The sequence below is a fragment of the Hippoglossus stenolepis genome, chromosome 3 (assembly GCF_022539355.2).
Source record: "Hippoglossus stenolepis isolate QCI-W04-F060 chromosome 3, HSTE1.2, whole genome shotgun sequence".
NCBI lineage: Eukaryota > Metazoa > Chordata > Actinopteri > Pleuronectiformes > Pleuronectidae > Hippoglossus > Hippoglossus stenolepis.
This window is the reverse complement of record NC_061485.1, coordinates 15,153,029-15,173,095: the sequence shown is the minus strand read 5'-3', so window position 1 is coordinate 15,173,095 and position 20,067 is coordinate 15,153,029. Positions and strand designations below refer to the sequence as shown.

General features: G+C 40.9%; 1 protein-coding gene across 1 annotated transcript; it reads left to right on the top strand.

Moving 5' to 3' along the window:
• The first annotated feature begins 1,051 nt into the window (after positions 1-1,051).
• On the top strand, positions 1,052-19,814 carry dstyk (dual serine/threonine and tyrosine protein kinase). The gene is made up of 14 exons (XM_035151410.2): positions 1,052-2,252; positions 3,680-4,089; positions 9,081-9,587; positions 10,319-10,514; positions 11,801-12,039; positions 12,365-12,448; positions 12,552-12,728; positions 14,985-15,114; positions 15,557-15,713; positions 16,150-16,282; positions 16,436-16,549; positions 17,289-17,403; positions 17,892-18,026; positions 18,927-19,814. The coding sequence occupies exons 1-14, from the start codon at positions 2,054-2,056 to the stop codon at positions 19,112-19,114; spliced, it is 2,784 nt and encodes a 927-aa protein (XP_035007301.1). The 5' UTR covers positions 1,052-2,053; the 3' UTR covers positions 19,115-19,814.
• Positions 19,815-20,067: the final 253 nt, after the last annotated feature.

Here is a 20,067-nt window from a genome sequence, read left to right as displayed (position 1 = left end):
GAATTTACTTATCTTTCTCAGGATATTTTTAGGATTAAGACATTTTCCAATAAATTCCCGGTGCAGTTAAGGTTAGATCCTGGTGAAGATAAAAGTAATTCACAAAGCATGCTGTTCCTGAAGAAATATCCTGAGGAGAAAAGTGATACGAGTAAGGGGGGATGACTTTAGAGAGGCGTGAGAGGAGAGGAGAATTTAGTTATATAACACAAATTTACTAGAGTAGACTGGTAGAACAATCACCCACGCATGAAGAATCCCATTTGTGTGTCACAACATGTGATCAGTTGAGTGTATTAATGCTGAAGCCATTATATTATGAACAATGAGTGTATTTATTAGAACAGAACTCATGTGTTTCAACTTAAACTTCATACATTGTAATTTTCAAACATGTCCTTATTGAGACGGTCCACTACAAATAGTCTATATAAGTATAAATATTTGTGATAGTTATCTCTGCCATGTCAAATTGTGTCTTTTTGTGAACACCGGGAACACGACCACATTTGAAGGCAGTAAATGTAGTAACCTGAACGTGTGCCCCGGACCCGTCACCAAAACAAAGGGAGTGTGACTTGGTCTGCTCAGGATGACATTTATTCAGAAAATAGGCCCAGTTGTAGGCTGCTATCAATGTTCATAATCTTGTGGATATTTTTGCCTGGGAATCTGACACCAGCGATTTTTGCTTGCTCCAAAATTATCATTAAATTAGATTAAAAACAAACAATAATTTATTAATTTGTTGCATGTGAAATTGCTATCCAATTTCTAATGGGTTAATCACAAAATCAAAGCTGCTTATTAACGGTGCTGGTTGGAATATGTGCTGGAGAACAGGTTTTTGTCCTGGGGAGATCATGTGCTGTCACATCATGTGCTAATTGTAAGTTCTGTTAAATCTGGGTATGATTAGACAATTCCCTCCTTTCTTTTTTAAACTCACTGTAAACATCCATGACAAGGTGATGCCCCTCCACCCACGTGGGACTGTAGCCGCAGCTCCACCAACTACACGAGAAGTCCTACATTTCCCAGATTGCTGTGCGCGCGGACCCCGCCTTTTCCTCTCCCTAACTTCTGTGTGGTCGAATGTTTGTGTTTTGCAGTGATTTGATTGCTCGGCCTCAGCGATGTGATTTGGCTCGGACACACCTCGCCCTGCACCACCGCCACCGACCGTCCTCTTCTTCTTCATCCTCCCAGAAGCGAGCAGCGCAGCCGGGCTCAGTTCAGCGGGGCGGCCGTCACTCTCTCTCTCCCTCCCTCTGGGGCTGGACCGCTGGCAGCTTGGGGTCAGAGTCTCTTTTCCCACGGAGCCTCACTGGGGAAAGTCCGACGTTTTGTTCTGGCCGTCCGTAGTAATCAGGAAAGACGCAGCTGTCAAAGTCGGGCCCCCTTCTTCTCAACGCGGAGCTGTATGGATCTGAAAGCGAGCCCGGGGCTGTCGGTGCCGAGTTAAGAGGAAATGCGTGCCGTGCCAGGCCAGGGCGAGGACGGAGCGGGGATGTCTTCGGGCTAGCAGCGCTAAAGTCATCTGGACCACTAAACACGGATTACTTAGCACGTTAGTCCGCCGCCAAAACACCATCTTTCGTTTTGTTTGTAACACTCGTGCACAGTTGTTGTCAGTGAGACCGTCGGTGCGAACCAGAAACAACAACAGACACACGATGACGAGGAAGCGATAACTTGCCTCGCTCATTGTTCGTATAAAACAAACGGGTTTATCCCTGAGCCGTGGCACGACGTGAAGCTAAGCTAGCGGTGCAGCACAACAACACAAGCTGAATGCCCAGCCCGTGTTCACTGACACAACCGGCTGCAGGGGCAAGCTAATGCTCACGACATGTTCAAACTCAGTGGCTGGGTCGTGATTTGTTTAGCTTAGCCTAGCAGGGGGGCGAACATGGCTACAAACTAATCAGCAGGGAGAGAAGAAGGTGTGATACCAGGTCTGATTTGAGCCTCACAACTATAGACTTTCAGTTCCTGGCACCTGCCACCAAACACCCCCCCCAACCCCGGGTATCACAACAACAGCTCGACCATGGAGGGAAATGTACAGCAGCAGAAAGCGACCCCTCTATCCCGGGAGCTGACGAGGATATTCAACAGCTACAACAAGCACTCCATCCAGCTGAAGAAGAACCTGAAGGAGACCAACGCATTCTTCCGGGAAATCAGACAAAACTACAGCAATGTCTGTGCGTCCACCTTGAGCTCGGATTCAGCTTCTCTGGAGGAAGGTAGGTCTGAGACATACACATGCAGCTGCAGCAGCCACATCTGGATACACCTGCATGCAACTGCACCTACATGGCACAATCAGCTCTGCGGTTAAACTATGCATTTTTTTTATTCTGCGGTGACCCATAATGAAAGATCTGACAGGTGGCCCATTGGCAAGGGGTTTCTCCACCAACACCCAGACTGAGAAAAATGCATTAATTAGGGTTAGGGAAAACTAAAGAGATTAAGTCCCCTTTCAAAAGCATGAGCTGACTAAGTGCTCCAAATATGCTGAGATTTCTGCGCTCTCTAACTGGCTGAGGGCCTGGGCTGTCAGGCACTCATTCTTGTCTTTCACACCAGTTGTATGTATGGGGGTTAGTGTGTGTAACGGACTGCTCAGGTTTACCTTTAGACTTTAAGTCCAACTTTAAAATGACCATATTTCTGAATCACATTTGTCCATTGCAACCACCTCATTTCTAAAAATGTGTCAAAACATTTAACCAGATCTGTGATCTTTTTTTTTTTCTTCACCATATGATTTAAATGCTCAATTCTGTGAAACATTGATTAAGCGCACAGCACAGATTGTATGCAGATAAATTGGTAATGCGTCACATCCCCAGGAGTGGCCAAAGCCACCAGGGCTGGTGTCCTACTCACAGAGGTCAAAATGATTTCCCCCAACGTTGAATGAACAATGTTAAGCCGAAGATTAGTCATAGTTAAGAACAAAATGGGACCATAATGCTTCCTTTCATAGGCAAAGTCGAACGCATGTCTTCACCTGCTAACTAGATACATGCTTTACAAAAGTCTTGGTTACACACACAAGAAAATTCACAGCTGGATCTCAGAATATGGTTTGATGTGTATCTTTGTAGAGATTATGCACAGGTCTCCACTGACCGCCTGTTCAGCCCAGTCTGTCCACTGACATGCAGTCAAACGCTCGGCACAGGTTGGTCTGAAACAATGTGCTGTAACGTGTCATGTCAGGTCAGTAGGTGGATTAGATTAGAGTTACAGTAAAGCCAAATGTATGTTAGAAAGAAACACACTGGTGTGTGAATATGAAGTAGGTCATCGATGCTTGTTTTATAACTGTTTGAGACTGTGACTCAGCAGAGTGTGTCTGATACCCTGCCACAGTCAGGGTGAATTGGTTCTTCTGTGTTTGTTCCACATCTCAGAGCCAGATCAGGAAATAATAACCAAAGGAATATCACATTTATTATGTTTTAATGCTTCTATTTTTGAACAGTGGGCCACTGTGTATTTTGAGAGTCAGGTTCAGATACAAAGGATAATGTTTCTTTTTTCAAGACCATATTTCTGCTGACTAAGAATTCCAGGGGTGAATAACCTTTCTTTAGGGTTACTGAGTACATTCTAAATAACCACAGTCTACATCTTAACATCCTATACCTCCTTTTTTCAGGCCAGTTTAGCTGCATCTCCTTCCCGAGCCATGAGGAAGAGTTTTTACGCAACACAGTCGGCGCTACCCCGTACATCCTGGTACTGGGCCAGGACTGTGCCGCCCGCTACCAGCTGCTCAATTGCCTTCTGGGGGAGAGGCTGCTACCGCTGGGCCCCGAGGCCGGTGAGGCTTGTGAAGGAGTCCAGGGCACTGTCTGCAAGAGGCGAAAGCTGTGTTTTACCCATGGGAGACAGACACGACTCAGCTTGGCTCTGCCCGGCCAGTATGAACTGGTGCACCAGTTGGCGGCTAACTGTGGCCGCTGGGATACAGTTCCAAGGGAGGACCTGGAGATCCATGAGGAGTGTGAGGACCCAGCACACAGGCTGGCAGAGCTAGAGATCACCCTGCATCACCCACTGCTACAGGTAGGCCTCAGATACAAAGTAATCATTGTAAACCTTCTCTCGCAACACCATGTCCCATCATGGTTTAAAAAAGGAGTCGACATTCAGCCATTTACTCTGTTGTATTGGTCCTGACTGCCATTGGTTTGTTTCCTTCTCATGAGCACTGATACATTTACTCAGACTGTCTAGAGGTGGATGATACAATCATGTTGCTCTGCAGTAGTTTTGGAAGAAGATTTAAAATGAAGGCGAGACTACGCAGAAGCTTGGTGTTGTAGTTTTTAGGCTGAAATCCGTTAAAAGCATCAACAAAATCCAGTTGGTGAATTTATATGTTGGTATCAACTCATTTGTAGTTAGTTTTCCTGCTCAAATATGGCATGTATGTTACCCATGGTATCACTTTCTGAAATTAGCAGGTTCATCTCCTATAGATTAACAAAAACTTGTCCAAAGAACAACATGGTAACAATTTTTAGATTGTTGTATGTGCACACAGCCATTCTTGTTATAGAACATTTATATCATCATGTCATTCAGGGCAATGTTTGCACATTTGTATTCTTGGAGCAGAAACTGCCGGCGACGCTGAAGCCTGTGAATGGTCCTCAATTATAAGAACAGAGCAGACCTGACAATACAGCCGTCTGTATTTTTACTATGATATAATAATATAAAATGTGAATATTTTTTTATTAAAACAATTTGGAACAGTTATAATAGTATACTTGAAAAAAGTCTACTATCATTATGTAAGTTTTGCAGATTGCATGTGAAAGTCATGTTGTGTTGTGCTGGACAACAGAATGGAAAACATTGTCCTTTTATTTATGACATTGATTTCAATCACATGGCCCGGCCCTGAGTGTGTTTATTTTCTGTGTGGTGGTATTTCCTCTTGTAGCCCCCACCCAAAAGGAAAGATGAATTTCAACATTGTCTGTGGCTTGAACCAGCCTTTTGCATTCACACATGCCTTAGCTCACAAACAGATTACTGTGCAGAGCTGATTATTTCCTGTGTTGTCAGTGTTTTACTTCACTGCAGGAAAACATTTTTTTCCGGTCACTTTTCCTCTATTCAGGGTTTAAGTGCTGCTTAGAATTAGACTCTCCTGTAGAAAGTTCCATGGAAAAATAATTTTTGAAAGAGTTGTTGGACACAGTGATTCAGTCATGTTGGTTTTGAGCCAGTGCGACCTGAACGTCTTGTGGGAGGGAATTGATTTAGCATGGTGTAAGGATTGTAGTCATTCCTTATCATGTGCAACACGTGGAAATTAGTCCCTAATCCTTTAGACCAAGGCCCCTCAGAGAGCATCACACAGCCCCAGAAACTAGGCCTAGCTCGGCCTCAGGGCAGCCCATCCGCCAAGACCTCTTACGTAATGCCACTGGTCTGCTGCAATTCACATGACTGGGACATGTACATAAAATCCCAAACCATTTTTGTGAGGAAATTGCCATAGTTACATTGGAATTCTGCGACACTGGGTTGTTCCTGTTGTCACAATATTTTTTATCTTTTTATTTTTGAATAGCAGCGGTGAGCTGTGCTAATAGAAAAAGCTTGTTCATAACTTTTTAAAACAGGTTTTTTGCTCTCATCATGCTTATAAACGTTTGATCAATGTTGCAGATTTAGTTATAATAAGTAATGAAATCAGTGTTCATATAATACATTGATTATTGTCATATTTCATTGTGTTACTACATTTTAACATTGTTTGGTAAAATGAAGAATATGGATTTTGCATTAGTTTCTTCATATTGCCAAATAGTAGGTTGAAATATTTAACTTAAGTCTTATCTCATGAAATCAAAGGTTAATAAAAAAAAAACTGAAAAAGTAGTCCGTAACAACAGTAGTAGTAAAGACAGTTATTACACTCCTGTTCATTACCTCCGCCAAGGAGGTTATGTTTTCTCCCCTGTCTGTTTGTTTATTTGTTTGTTAGACAAATGCACACATTTTTCCACGAAACCTAATGGAATGATGCAGGGGTGGGGGATGGGTCAGGGAAGAACTCATTAAACTTCATTGTGGGTCTTCTTCTTCTTCTTGTGTTCATGTTCTCTTAAACATTGTGAGATAGGGTGTTTTTCAACATTGTCACAGTTTTGCCCCGGAATAATTCATGGATATTGATGAAAAAAACATCCACTTTAAGGGGACTGATATCAATGAGGAGGAATGTGCTCTACTGAGTGACATTCTAGTTTTCATGTGTGACTGAAAGTTGTGGACCTGTTGTATCCTAATTGAGGCAAAAGGTTTGTGAAACTTCCGAGGACCTCAGAGATGAATGTTTGTAATATAACATATTTATAATAGATTAAGAAGTGTGAGCTTGAATTGATTTATTTGAAGATGTTTGTTTTTTTAAAACTTTTTGCCCATGCTCTACAATCCACAGTTCGTGGATAATTTCCTCATAATATTTATGGTTGTGGATCTGTAAATTTTCATCAGCTAATTAATAAACTAGAGCCTCCATTCTTTGCTGAAGGGATAAGGGATTAGGATGTCTAGGTAAGAGTAGATGAAGGCACAGAATCTCTCTGCTCACTGTGGTATTCACACTCTGCTGCTATAATCACAGCCCCCTGCTTTAGGGGCCAGCAGATGAGAACCAAGTGGCTAATTAGCTTCTCTTCATCCCAGAGTTTACCCACTTAACCTCGCAGTGACCACGAGGAACTATAGGGTGCTAATCTATCGCCACGTTTCTAAAATTCTTTGAGGTATTCTCTTCTGTTCATTGCCAGGGCTCTGCGAATTCACGACAGTCTGCATGTTAACAAAGAGCTGTGATGTTATAGCTATAGAAATATGGATGAGCTTTATTTGGAAAGCTCTTGACAAAATTACAACATGTTTCATAAAAGGATTAAGTATAAGCAATACATCGATTGATATATTGCCATTGATGAAAATTACATAATTATTGATATTGATATATTCCCCTGCCCTAGATTTAACAGCAATAAAAAAATCTGAATCTGGGTCAGTCCACTTTTGGCTGATATATGATGTTAAATTTGTAAATGCTTGATTAGTGTTGATTGTGTAAAGCCCTAAAAGTCAATAATGAAATTTAAATGAGAATATGACAACCTAGGCCACAATGGTGTTGTTTTATATTTTCAGTGATAATCCTTGCAGCAGCTCTTTGGACCAATCGAAGGTGACATAGGGAAGCCTGAATAAATCAGCTGGGAAAAAATAAGGGCTTCGGAAAGTTGGAAGAAGCAGGAGCGAACAACCGTCTTTACTTTGTTATCAAAACAAAGGCCCGAATCACTCACATCATTCTTTCTTGCCTCTGTCTTAATTTAGTCTGAAAGGGCTCCCAGATTGCAGACTATCTGACTGAGATAAATTGATGTGGCAAACAACAGGATTTCTGTCAGCAGCCACCCTATAAATATGCTAATAGAAGAAAGCTGGAACTTAACTGGGTCAGACGATGGCGTAATGCTAGCTCATAGTGACACGTTTTAAAGTCGGACGAAAAACAAAATAGCAACATCAAAATAGCCCATGGATATTCTCCTGAGGGTTTTTGGTTCGAATGGTCTGCAGTAGGGCAATTCAAACATTGCATTGATTTTGACTGGCTGTGAACAAATGTTTGCAGGCTATCTTTGTTCCAACGGCACTGCTCAGATGGGCTCTGCTCTTGTTTCTTGGAGACAGGACTGACTGTCTCCTTTGTGCAGCTGCTGGTCATTTCTGCCTCATTTCTCTGGCTGACTTTTTCCCTGTCATGGTCTCTCTCCCAAGCCCTATGAGAGTCTGTTTTTGTTAATGTTATTTATCAGGGGATAGAGCAAAGCTTTTTTACTTTTTTACTGTCATTTTTCTGCCCTGTCACAGGCATTCCCAAGACCACCACAAATATTTATGTGCAGTATGCGTGCAGAAATAGAAGGAGCATGTGATATGTGTGGATTTGTTTTTCTTCCCTCCTGCACTGGCATAAAGTGGTTTGCAAACTGTGCTCCCAATTGCCTGAACACTTTATATAATTGGAGTCATTTTGCTGTTAAGATGTGGTCCTCTGCACATTGTCGTTTTTGTCAAGACATAAAAGAGTAATTTCTAAACTGCTAAATCTAAAATACGTTTGATGTGTAAATCTGATAATTTCTACAGATTTTTGTCGAACTTTAACTGATTATATAACAACAGATTTTCTGATCTGATCTGAAACGAGCTCTGAACGCAACATTGACATGTTTTCCTCTATTGTGCAGCGAACCTAGCAACCGATTTATTGGTTGGCTGATGAAAAAGAGCCGATATTTGCCTTTCACTGACACATCAGTACAGATGTTTATGTTTGCAGTTAAGTATCAATATGAAAGGTTTTCTTAATTCCTGTTTCATATTTGGTTTTATTTGGGTTTTTCTTAAGTTTATAATTATTTATAGTAACATTTATGGTTAGCTGTGAAATATCAAGCCTCAATTAGATTTCTTTATCATAATGGTTTGATAACAACATCTGAGGAATTGGCGGATGCATTGCTAACATAATTGTTTTACTCTCTAATACTGATATTGGCATTAGTACCAGAGTCACTTTGTCTTTCTGCTCCTCATCTTCTTGTCAACTCCTGCAGCCTCAAACAATTGTTATTTCAGTCAGCGTCTGAGTTGTTTGCCAGAAAGCAAAAGCTGAAAGATGCCATTTAATTTCTTAGACCTTAGGGCAACTCATGAGTGGGGTGATACTTTTCTGTTGGCTTGATGCAACAAGTGACACCTTTAAATTTCACAGTCATCTTATTACTACAAAAATAAGGAGTATAACTGTTAAAATTCCAAGTAACTTAATTACTTTTGATTCAGTGGCATCTACGCAGAACTCAAATAAATCCAGTAATATCTTTCTTAGATTTCACTCGGTGTAAATTATTTGGGAGAATACATTTTTTTATGGAACCGCATTTCCTAATAATCGCCTGTAAACAAAAATTAACCTTTTTGTGGTTTGTCTACAGGAAGCAAAGGTCATGGTGGTGCCTTGTCCAAGTGTCCAGCCCATTGAAGAGGCCCTGGAAGACTGCACTCGCAGTGTGATCCCCATCATACTCTACGCCATCAACCAGGACTCCCTTACCACAGAGCAAGTGGCTGAGCTCTGGAAGGTCAAAGAGCTGCTCTCCTTTCCCATCTGTTTTATTCGTATCCCTCACACCATTCCAGCAGCCTCCCCAGAACCTGGCCGCCATGCAGAGAAGGAGAAAGAGAGAGAGAAGAGCGCCCTCCACAAGCAGCTGCTGTCCCTCGGGTTCCTCAGTAGCCCGTCAGGAAACTGCACCTGTGGTGCCCCTACACAGGTGTCCGCCCCAGGTGCCAAGCCCCAGAGCACGCTGGGCGAGGCTTTTGAAAGACTGCATCGGTTGGTGGTGCCATTCGCTCGCCAAGTGCTTCAAAACCAGCAGGTGGAGGCTGCCACTCTGCTAAACGGGTTACATTGCCGATGTCTTGATCTTTTCATCAACCAGGTCAGAGGATGATGCCTCCTAGCTCTGTTCATCTGTATAATGTGATTGTTTTACTGTTTTGGAGTCATGTGACAGTTGTTAGTACCACTGCTTGGTCTCAGTCTGCTTCCCCTCCCAAAAATACATCACCAAAGCTGCTTTCAGACATGCACTGAACTCCGCAGATCCTCCGTATTTTCTCCGGAGGTGGTGCATGTGTGAACACAAATCTTCGAGTGAGAGACTGCACAGTTTCTGCAGACTTTCTCCGCCTGGCCTAGTAAAAAGTAAGAAGAAATTCAGGAGAAGCAGGGGATCCCCTGTTGGATTCACCGTGAGCTAGTGGGGGGTTGATGGGGCTTCTAACGTGCAACAGATGCAAAAAAGAAAATAAATTTCTCCTGGTGAATAAGACGAGCCATACACATAACCAAAGAAGATGTCAAGACAGTTAGTGGTGATAATAGCTGACGCCGTCATCTGTGTGTTGTAAATTAAATCACATGATCTCTGCAGTGGAGTTAATATGTCGCTTCCTGCCTCTGCTGGCTGCACCACCTCTCGCCTGAATGATGCAGAGGATTTGTCGCTGTTGTGAACACATCTGTGCAGAGAACCCCCTGCTGTGTTGTGCATGTGTGAAAGGCAAAATGCTGGAAAACTCTTTTGCCAATTCTCCTGATTTTAGCCACAGGTCATGTCTACAAATGGCTCAAGAGACCTTGTGTCCTTTCTGCTCCACTTCCTTGCAGGCCTTTGACATGCAGAGGGACCTGCAGATAACACCACGCAGGCTGGAGTACACTCGGGAGAAAGAGGGTGAACTCTTCACCTCCCTTATGGCCATTGCTAACCGCAAACAGGAAGAGATGAAGGAGATGATTGTGGAGACACTCGGCAGCATGAAGGAGCAGCTACTGGAGGACGCTGCCAACCTGGAGTTTACAGGTTAGTGAGGACTTGTTTTGATAAAGACATGATTTTGATCTGGCTTCACGTAAACAGACCAGAGCCATTATATCCACAGGTGCACTCACATACAACATTCAGAGTGCAAACTGCACATATTGAAGTGCAAGTATAACATCAATGTGTCGCACATATTGGGCAACACTGTACTTTCTTTTATGTCGCATGGATGCATGAAACTATTTTGTATTAACTTAACACAACCGGGGTGGGTGGGTGGTCAGTCTGCTGCTCTCAGGCTTCTTAGAATGAGAAATACATTTTTGCTATGCTTATTATACTTAGGAGTATTAGAAGAGTCTGGGTAAGTGGACAAGCTGGGATTATTTATTATGGGTCATTTTAGTTGTTTGTTGTTAAAAAGAAACAGTGTTTATGATCATTAATTAAGTTATGACAGTGGGTTTTAATTGACTTTACAGTTAATTAAAAGTTTACTTTAAAAGTTTATCTTCTCTTCAGACAAAATCAGTCACACTTTGAAGATTTTATATCCACCGTTTTTTCCAACCTGTGTTAGCATAGCATGCACATTTTAATGTTTTAGTATTAAATTTGGCCCCTGTTTAATATATAATTATAGCAGTTCTACAGATCATAATTTATACTTTTGAGATATACAAAGTTATGTTTCAAAAACTTTTCTTCACAATTGTGTGTATTGTAACTGGAAACATGTCATCAAGTTGCATGTTTTACATATTTGGAAATGTAATTTCCCATAAACTGTATAGAATCCATTAAATTTGATTCATTGGTTCCCTATTTGATGACTAAACGACGACCACACGTGCCTGATTTATATTGCCCTTACATATTCAAGTTAATTAGAAAGGGTTCCTTCTTTATTATGTGTCTATTGAAGAAGATGGCTGAAGCTTGGTACCCAGACTTAAGACTATTCAGAGTCAGGGGTTTTATTAAGAAAAAAGCCTGTGGCCCCGCAATCATTTTATTTGGACCTAATGAAAAGCTGGAAGTTAGCGAGCGAGTCACAGCTAGCTTTTCCATTATTACCAGCCCTAGAGTTAAAGGCAAGACAAATATGTTTATATTGCTGAAAACCACAAGTCACAAATCTGTCTCAAGGGTCTTTACAACCTGTACCTGTACAACACACACCTTCTGTTCTTTATAACTTTGGTTTCCATTTATAAGCTAAATATGCTTTATTACTAGAAATTTAACATTTTTGTTACAGTCATAATCAATCATTTCTGTTGCAAGTATTACCACAATAATTGACAAATTCCTTTCATCTGCAGACATCATTGTAACAACGAATGGAGAGCCTGTTACGTCAAAGGACATCAAATCTTGCATCCATCAGATCCAGGAGCTGATAGTGGTCCGTTTGAATCAGGCTGTGGCGAATAAGCTGATCAGCTCTGTGGATTATCTGAGGGAGAGCTTCGTAGGAACTCTGGAACGATGCCTCAACAGTCTTGAAAAGTCAAACATGGACTCCTACGTCCACAATATCACCTCCAATCACCTCAGACAGGTGGGCAGACAAACTGGAAGCTTATGTGGTGTGCAGGTGCTGAAATGTGAGCAGTATAACTGTATTTTGTTTTGTCATAATCACTGCAGTAAGGTTTTTATTTTATAATAATGGTGATTCTAAGGAGAGAAAGCTGGAGACAGAAGGAAAATTTGACTCATGTCGGCAAACCCAACATTTAGATTTTTACAGGGAAAACCCAGGGACCAGAGTTTGAATTAGAAACTAGTTTAAGTTTTGAACATTTCACCTGGCTTGTAGACTAAGATATTAAAATGTACTTGCATCTCCACGTTTACAGTGTTGTTTTTCTTATCTGTCACAGTTATTAAATGCTGCCTACCATGTGGAGGTCACCTTTCACTCAGGATCCTCTGTCACACGATTCGCCTGGGAACAAATCAAACAGGTCTTTGTCTCAAACATTCTGTAGAAGGAGTTTTTAAATGTTTGCTGAATGGAGACTTTCTAAAGAATGTGTTTTATCGTTTAACCTTGTGTCTCCCTCTCAGATAATCCACAGGATAACATTTGTGAACCCTCCTGCCATCACTCCAGAGTGGAAGCGGAAAGTGGCCCAGGACGCCATAGAAAGCCTCAGTGCTGCCAAACTGGCCCGAAGCATCTGCTCCCAGTTCAGGACTCGCCTCAACAGTTCCCATGAGGCCTTTGCAGCATCACTGCGCCAGGTTTACTTTCAATCTCCTTTACTGTTTTTATTTCATAAATTCCTCCTCTCTTTCAACACACTATCCTTGTTTAAAGATTAACAATTACTATTATGACGACAAATGAAAGAAGTGATGGTTGTATCAAATCCACTGCCATAAAACCCTTTAATGAGATGATCCACAAAGTAGAGATGGTTCAGTGACGATTAGAGTGTCCAGTAGTAACCATTCTTGGTGTTTTAATCAAAGAAAAATAAATAAATAACTTGGGGTATAAATATTAGATATGTTTTAGATGTACCTTTGGTTCTTTTTTTTGTTTGTTTGTAAGCAAGATTATGCAAACACTACTGGATAGATTAACACAAAACTTGATGTCCGGATGCAGTATGCAAATCAGGATGAGGATCAAGGCTTTTTAAAAATCAGTTTCTTTAATATTTTGATGTAGGGCATATTTTGACATTTCCACTGATTTCCCAGGTAATAATTCACTGGAAAAATCAGGCACATTTAGGGAACTGATATCTGAGCGTTGCAACTAAATTCACTACGGCTACATCCAAACTAATATGTTTGCTTTGATCGACGATGAGGTGGACTCTGGAATGGTATGATCCAATTAGGAAGCGATGTGGATGTTTGAAAGCTCTGGAGAAGTATGTACGTCTGGTGTTAACATAGTGTGGCTGTCACTTCAGGCCCTGCACATCTCGTGGTTCAGTTTAATTCATTTCTCTTCACTTGATTTGCTTCACCAACGTGCAAATAGCTGTTACTCCGTCCATGAAGTCCCTAACAAATCAGATTCAGTTAAATTGCTCTGATGATAATCATCACATGATTGTGTGGATCACATCACTCGCTACGTCTTCACGCTCACAAATTCTTACATTTTAATGCAGTTAAGACAGTCTTATAGATGGAGTGATGTTGAATTTTTTTGATGTGCAGATATCTTATGATTTCATTTAGTTATGTATCTGACCGAGTAATTTAGTGCAATAAAGTCACATAATCCTAATAAGAAAAGGATTTTCTGTCTATCTTGGTGGAAATACCGGAATAACCAATGTTCTGTTAATTATAGAGATGAAAACTCTGGCCGGTAGTATGTCATTGTGCAGGATGACATGGAGGAGCTGTTGTGAATGATGAAGTGTAAATGCATGAACTGAATTATCAGAGGAATTAAATGCCTTTCTGGTCACATGCAAACATAAAGAAGACAGTCAGCACTTTAACTATATGATCACACCATGAGCACCCAATCTTTTAATAGTTTTTAGCCCAGTATCTGTGAGTAGATGGTCACAAACCAGTTCAGGTCAAATTCCCAGAACCTGTTTTGCTTCTTTTTTAAAGACAATGTTTACATGTAGATTAATATATAAAGTACAATCAAGGCAGCGTACCAGGTCACGCAACCTGAAGTACAGTGTGAACGTCACATGAGAAAATGTCTGTTCTCATGTTGTGGTTTAAGCTGTGCAAAAAGCAAACAGGAGTTCACCTCGTGGAGGGAGTTTATGACAATATTTACAAAGACAGTCATCCATCTCCCGTGGAAAAACTGTGTGTCCAGAGCTGTGCATTTGAATATCGTCTTGACAAATGACGACACTGACCCAGAGGTCGAGGCAGCTGACCTGTACTTTGAATTATGTAGTTCAAAGAAGAGACGACAAAAGTAGATGCAACAAGAACTGATTAAAAAATATGCTGTTAGTCATTTATGTAGCAGAAGTAGTTGGATATTGTTTATTTCTCTGTATTTGATGTTCTCAGGATAAAAATCTTTCATTTGAATTTTTATAATAATTGAATAATTTGGACCAATACTGGCTGCTATCAGCTCTGACTTCTGATTGGCTGAAGGTGCAACAAGCTGCCTTTACTTGTATGTCAACTTAGTCACAGCTGAGGAACTTCAAGAGCGTGCAAGAGTCTTCATAGTTCACACGTCAGAGTGTTAAGTTGCCATTTTTCATTTTGCAGAACTACATAGTTTATTGAAACATGTGGCATCCATATGCTTTGACTCTGAAGAGTGCGTGTGTGTGAGAGTGTGTTTTCAAATAATGGAGCCACACTAACGCACTTAAAAATGAAATCTCAGCCTCTGGCAACCTTTTTACTACAAGAAAGGATTGAATTAACAGTAAGGCACACCACGGGGATAAGTCATCTTAAAAATGCCAATAATGTAACGACAGACACTGGTCATATAGAAACAGCTCTTTATGCTTACCATGTGACATCTTATGTCCGCAGCTGGAGGAGGGGCATACAGGGCGTCTGGAGCGAACCGAGGACTTGTGGCTGCGTGTGAGGAAGGACCACGCCCCTCGGTTGGCCCGACTGTCTCTGGAGAGCCGTTCCCTACGGGATGTTCTGCTGCACGGTGAGTCACCGCCAAATCCGCCTATGATATAATAAATTCTATTCATATGAGCAAAGACGTAACCGCCTGTAATACGATAAATAGATAAGGTTCTGAGACCAACCTGCTATGTAAAAGTAAGGTGACAAAGTAAATGAAATAGTTGCATATCATTCTAATCTTCCAACTTCCATCTCTTGCAACTATAGTGAATTTTGTTCTGTCAAGATGAAAACATGGTAATTTCTGAGACTGGTATCCTTACATCTCCTATTTCTTTGTAAAGTATTAAACTCATGTTTGACGGGAGTACAGAGAAACTTGTGACAGTGACAAACTCTGTTGATACATGATGCTGCAGAGTGAAGTAACAACAAGCATTTTTAACTACGTGTAAGAAAATATAATTTATAAAGAAATTGAGAGATGACATTGAGGTTAAAAAAGTTATTTATTCTCACAGGTAAGCCTAAGCTTGGGCGAGAGTTGGGTCGGGGCCAGTACGGAGTTGTGTACTTTTGTGACAGCTGGGGAGGACACTACCCTTGTGCTTTAAAGTCTGTGGTTCCACCTGACGATAAACACTGGAATGACCTGGCTTTAGAATTTCACTACACGAGGTGAGTTTAAACATCATCGCACACAAGAGGAACAATAGCTGCTCAGCTGAAATCCTGTGTATCAAAGTCATTGTAATTCCTCACTCTGCTGCGGGCGTGAAGCTCAATGCTCCTCTAAGATGGTGGAGCATTTTACTGACTCCCAGGTGAGCGTGGAAGGTCTCAAAAGTCTCAAGGAGGTTTAGAAGAAGCTGCAGTTTTCAAGAGCAGAACTCTTTTTATTGGACATGACAGTTGCCTTCTTATTAAGATCAAACTCCAAGCAGCCTATAAATTTTGTTTGAGTATTAAAGCCTCGAAGCTGCAAACATCAGATGTGTCAGTGTCTTATAAAACCTTGTCTGTTCCAACTGGCATAATGCAGCTCATTGTAAAGCTACGCTGTGGCTGCCTCAATGTGGACAAACAAGACTTGGGTGTGTGTGTGTTGCTTCAGGACTTTGCCGAAGCATGAGCGGCTCGTCGACCTGCACGGCTCAGTGATCGATTACACCTACGGAAGCGGCTCCAGCATCGCTGTGCTGCTCATCATGGAGCGGCTGCACAGAGACCTCTACACAGGCCTGAAGGTGAGTTGATAGGAAGGCTGCAGTAGATAGGAAAGGAAATCTATTAATGTTTCGTTAAAGTTTTATTATCTTCCATCTCTCACTCTGCCATCTTTCATTTTTTTTCTCCCCTCTGGTTTAATTTAACATTTCGTCCCGGTTCATATGTGTCAGGCGGGTTTATCGATGAAAGACCGACTTCAGATCGCACTGGATGTGGTGGAGGGGATCCGCTTCCTGCACAGTCAAGGTCTCCTGCACAGAGACATAAAGCTAAAAAATGTTCTGGTAAGTAACTAAGAGTGGACCACACTATTGGAGTGTGTCACTGTGGAGGGTTTCTGAATGCTTCCCAGATGTAATGGTCGCATCACAATACTTCATGACTGATTTGAGGGATGCATTATACACTGACGTATCAGAAGCTGTAGAAAAACACAATGTTTATTAGTTCAGTATAAAATGTATTGCTCTTATTTGTGTATTTTTGTGAATTAACTGCAATGGTCTAACTAAATTGGTCCAAACGTCCTCTTAAGATACCACATTTTAATTCATGAGGTCCACACACTTAGATATCAGTCTCCTAATTATGTGAGATTTAGTAAAATAAGGAACAATGAATTATTTACTGAGAAAACAATGAAAATATAGAAAAACTCAAACACATGTATCAGAAAATGAAAAAATATTCCTGGATCCACCCCCTAAATAAAGCATGGTTTCGGCAACTTCTATTTCTTACCAAAGTTTATCAGAAATTAAAGTTGGTAGATAATTTATAAAAAAATATATTATATAATAGTTTCCATTATCTGAAAAGTAAAAATAAAACACAGTAAATGCTGTTCTCACCATTAACTGTTCAATATCATGAAAACATAGTGTTTTCTTTGTTTATGAAAGGCTGGAACTGCTCCATGTAGTTCTCACAGCATCTTTTCCATTTATTAAATACACTGATATATTTTTTTCTTTTCTACCTGACCAAACAAACTATCCACTCTCTCTCTCTTTTTTCTTCTAGCTGGACAAACAAAATCGTGCAAAGATCACAGACCTTGGCTTCTGCAAACCAGAGGCCATGATGTCTGGGAGCATCGTAGGAACTCCCATCCACATGGCTCCAGAGCTGTTTACAGGTACGATCACTTTCCGTAATCACATCATGAAGCTGCTCCTGAGGGACAACTTCAAACTGTTTAATTGGCGGCGGCTGTGGCTGAGGGGGAGAGCGGTCGTCCTCCATCCAGAAGGTCGGCAGTTCGATCCCAGTCTTCCCCATCTGCATGCCGAAGTGTCCTTGGGCAAGATGCTGAACCCTGAATTGCCCGTAATAGTAAAAAAAGTGCTGCTAATAGATAGCACTGTATGAATGTGTGGGTGAATGGCAAACTGTAATGTAAAGCACTTTGAGTGGTCATCAAGACTAGAAAAGCTCTATATCAATACAAACCATTCATATAAATACAAACCATTCAATTGGTCAGAACTGTGTGAAAAAACAACAGCCAGTGGCTGAAAAATGTTTCTGTCACATTCTTTCTTTATTTCCTTAAGAGGTGAAACCCTGTTACACAACCTGTTGGTTTCATTACATCTTTACACCCAACTGTTCTTTTCCTGACAGGAAAGTATGATAACTCTGTGGACGTCTACGCCTTCGGGATCCTGTTCTGGTACCTCTGCACGGGTTCAGTGAAACTCCCAGAAGCCTTTGAGAAGTGCTCCAGCAAGGACCAGCTCTGGACCAATGTTAAAAAAGGTAAACAAGATTAAAGATGAATTTTACTGTCGTTCAGACGACACACGAGACGAGTGGACAGGAGAACAAAATTACATTGCATCAGCTCGCGAATGTAATGTAGAATGCTGTAATTTCCTAAGTAGGTATAAAAGCATCTAAAGTAAAAACAAAAAAGAATTAATAAATATGGTATAAACAGATATTACTCAAGTGAATGAAATTACACATATATGATGTAAACAGACATGACAATTATTTCTCTATAACAGAAAAGGTGTATTGTTGGTATATTGTAATGTACTGTATACAGGGAGAGCACAGTATATTGCAACAACACTAAGGTTGTATTCACCCCTGTAAACATACTTTACATTGTGACCTTTCAGTTCTGGTCTGGTTCATGTTCAACAGACAAATGAATCATAAGCTGTAAACATGGCACTAAATCCTCAGTGGACTCAGGTGGAGGAATCGATTTCCAGTCAAACTTGAATGCTTCTAATGTGTTTGTTTATATTCTCTGGAGTCTCAGATAGTTATCATAAACACTGGATGACTCTCAAACCTGTCTCTTGTGTAATGAACACTATCGGAATAGTAACGAACCAGCTTATAGTGAAACTCTGCAGTTTTCACTGGTTTTCTTTCTCTGGTTAATGTAGAAAAACCACCGAACTTTTACACTGACACATTCAATAGAGGTGTTTCTGTTATTTAGTCCACACCAGAGTTTATTTGAACTAACCAAACCAGGTCAGGTGATTAATCCTCATAACAGACATGAGTGTTATATCACAGCCTCAGATACAATCTGCCGAGGTTGGTAGACATTTACATACAAATGTGAAATCGTGTCTGCCTACAAAGTGAGGCCCTGGCGTTGACTTGTCCGTTGACGCGTGTCTGTGTCGTCTCCAGGTGCTCGACCAGAGCGGCTGTCCAGTTTCGACGAGGAGTGCTGGCAGCTGATGGAGGCCTGCTGGAACGGGGACCCCTCCCAGAGGCCAATGCTCGGTATCGTGGAGCCCAGCCTGCAGAGCATCATGGTCCGGCTCTGCAACTGCGGCTCGGCACAGAAGAGCAGCAGTATGGACGACTCAAACTGAAAACACTCAAGACAAACTAACGTGTGTGTGATAGGGATTTTGATCAGAAAAAAGTATTTTTGTTGTATTTATGAAGACCTGAACAGAGAACTTCTCTTGAGCAGGTGACCAATGACAAACATCCTCCTTGTTCACGTCGTTGGTGTTGAATTTACATTATTTATGAGGAGGCGGTACAAACCAGAAGTTTGCAGATATGTGTGTTTTATTGTTTGTGCAGTGTGTATTTGTATACAAACTCTACACTATGCTTTTGTCATACCTTCCGTGCTAACTGCTACTTTGTCATAGAATTGTAACTAGATGCAAATTGTTTTAAAAAGTAGTCAAGTCCCAGTGTTATGAAAAAAATATAAATATATAAAAGAATAATTTTAGATTGTATTTAAACATTTCTGCGTCTATACAAATACATCTTTTTTTAATAAAATGATCTGTTACAACAAATTACACAAGCTACTGTTGAGTTATCACTGCAGGGTTTGTCTTGTTAAGAACGTTTAACAGGATCATGTCAAACGAAGCAGTGTCCCTGGATGTGACCCGTTCAAACAGTGAGTGACTTTTTCCTCCCTTGTTTTTATCTCAGTAACCTTTAGAGACCTGAACAGAAAAATAATTTTCAGGAATTCCCAATTGAAAAAAGGAAACCATTAGATCAGAGTCAATAGATAAAATAAACAAATTTGTGTTAAATGTGGTTTTTTTCCTGCTTTTCTATATTTTTTAAATCTTCTAACAAACCCTTTGTATGGGTCGACCTCCACATTTCAAATGAATGAAAACTTTAACAATGTTGAATGAGTAACAGAAGTTCTTGAAATGGAACGTGTGTGTATCTCAGTCAGTCATACGTCTATTATACAGTGTGATGGCAGGAGAAATTGTTCCCTCCACAGTATAAGAGCTTTTATTTTTTCTGCTGTAATATCCAGTGCCGAAACATACTTATT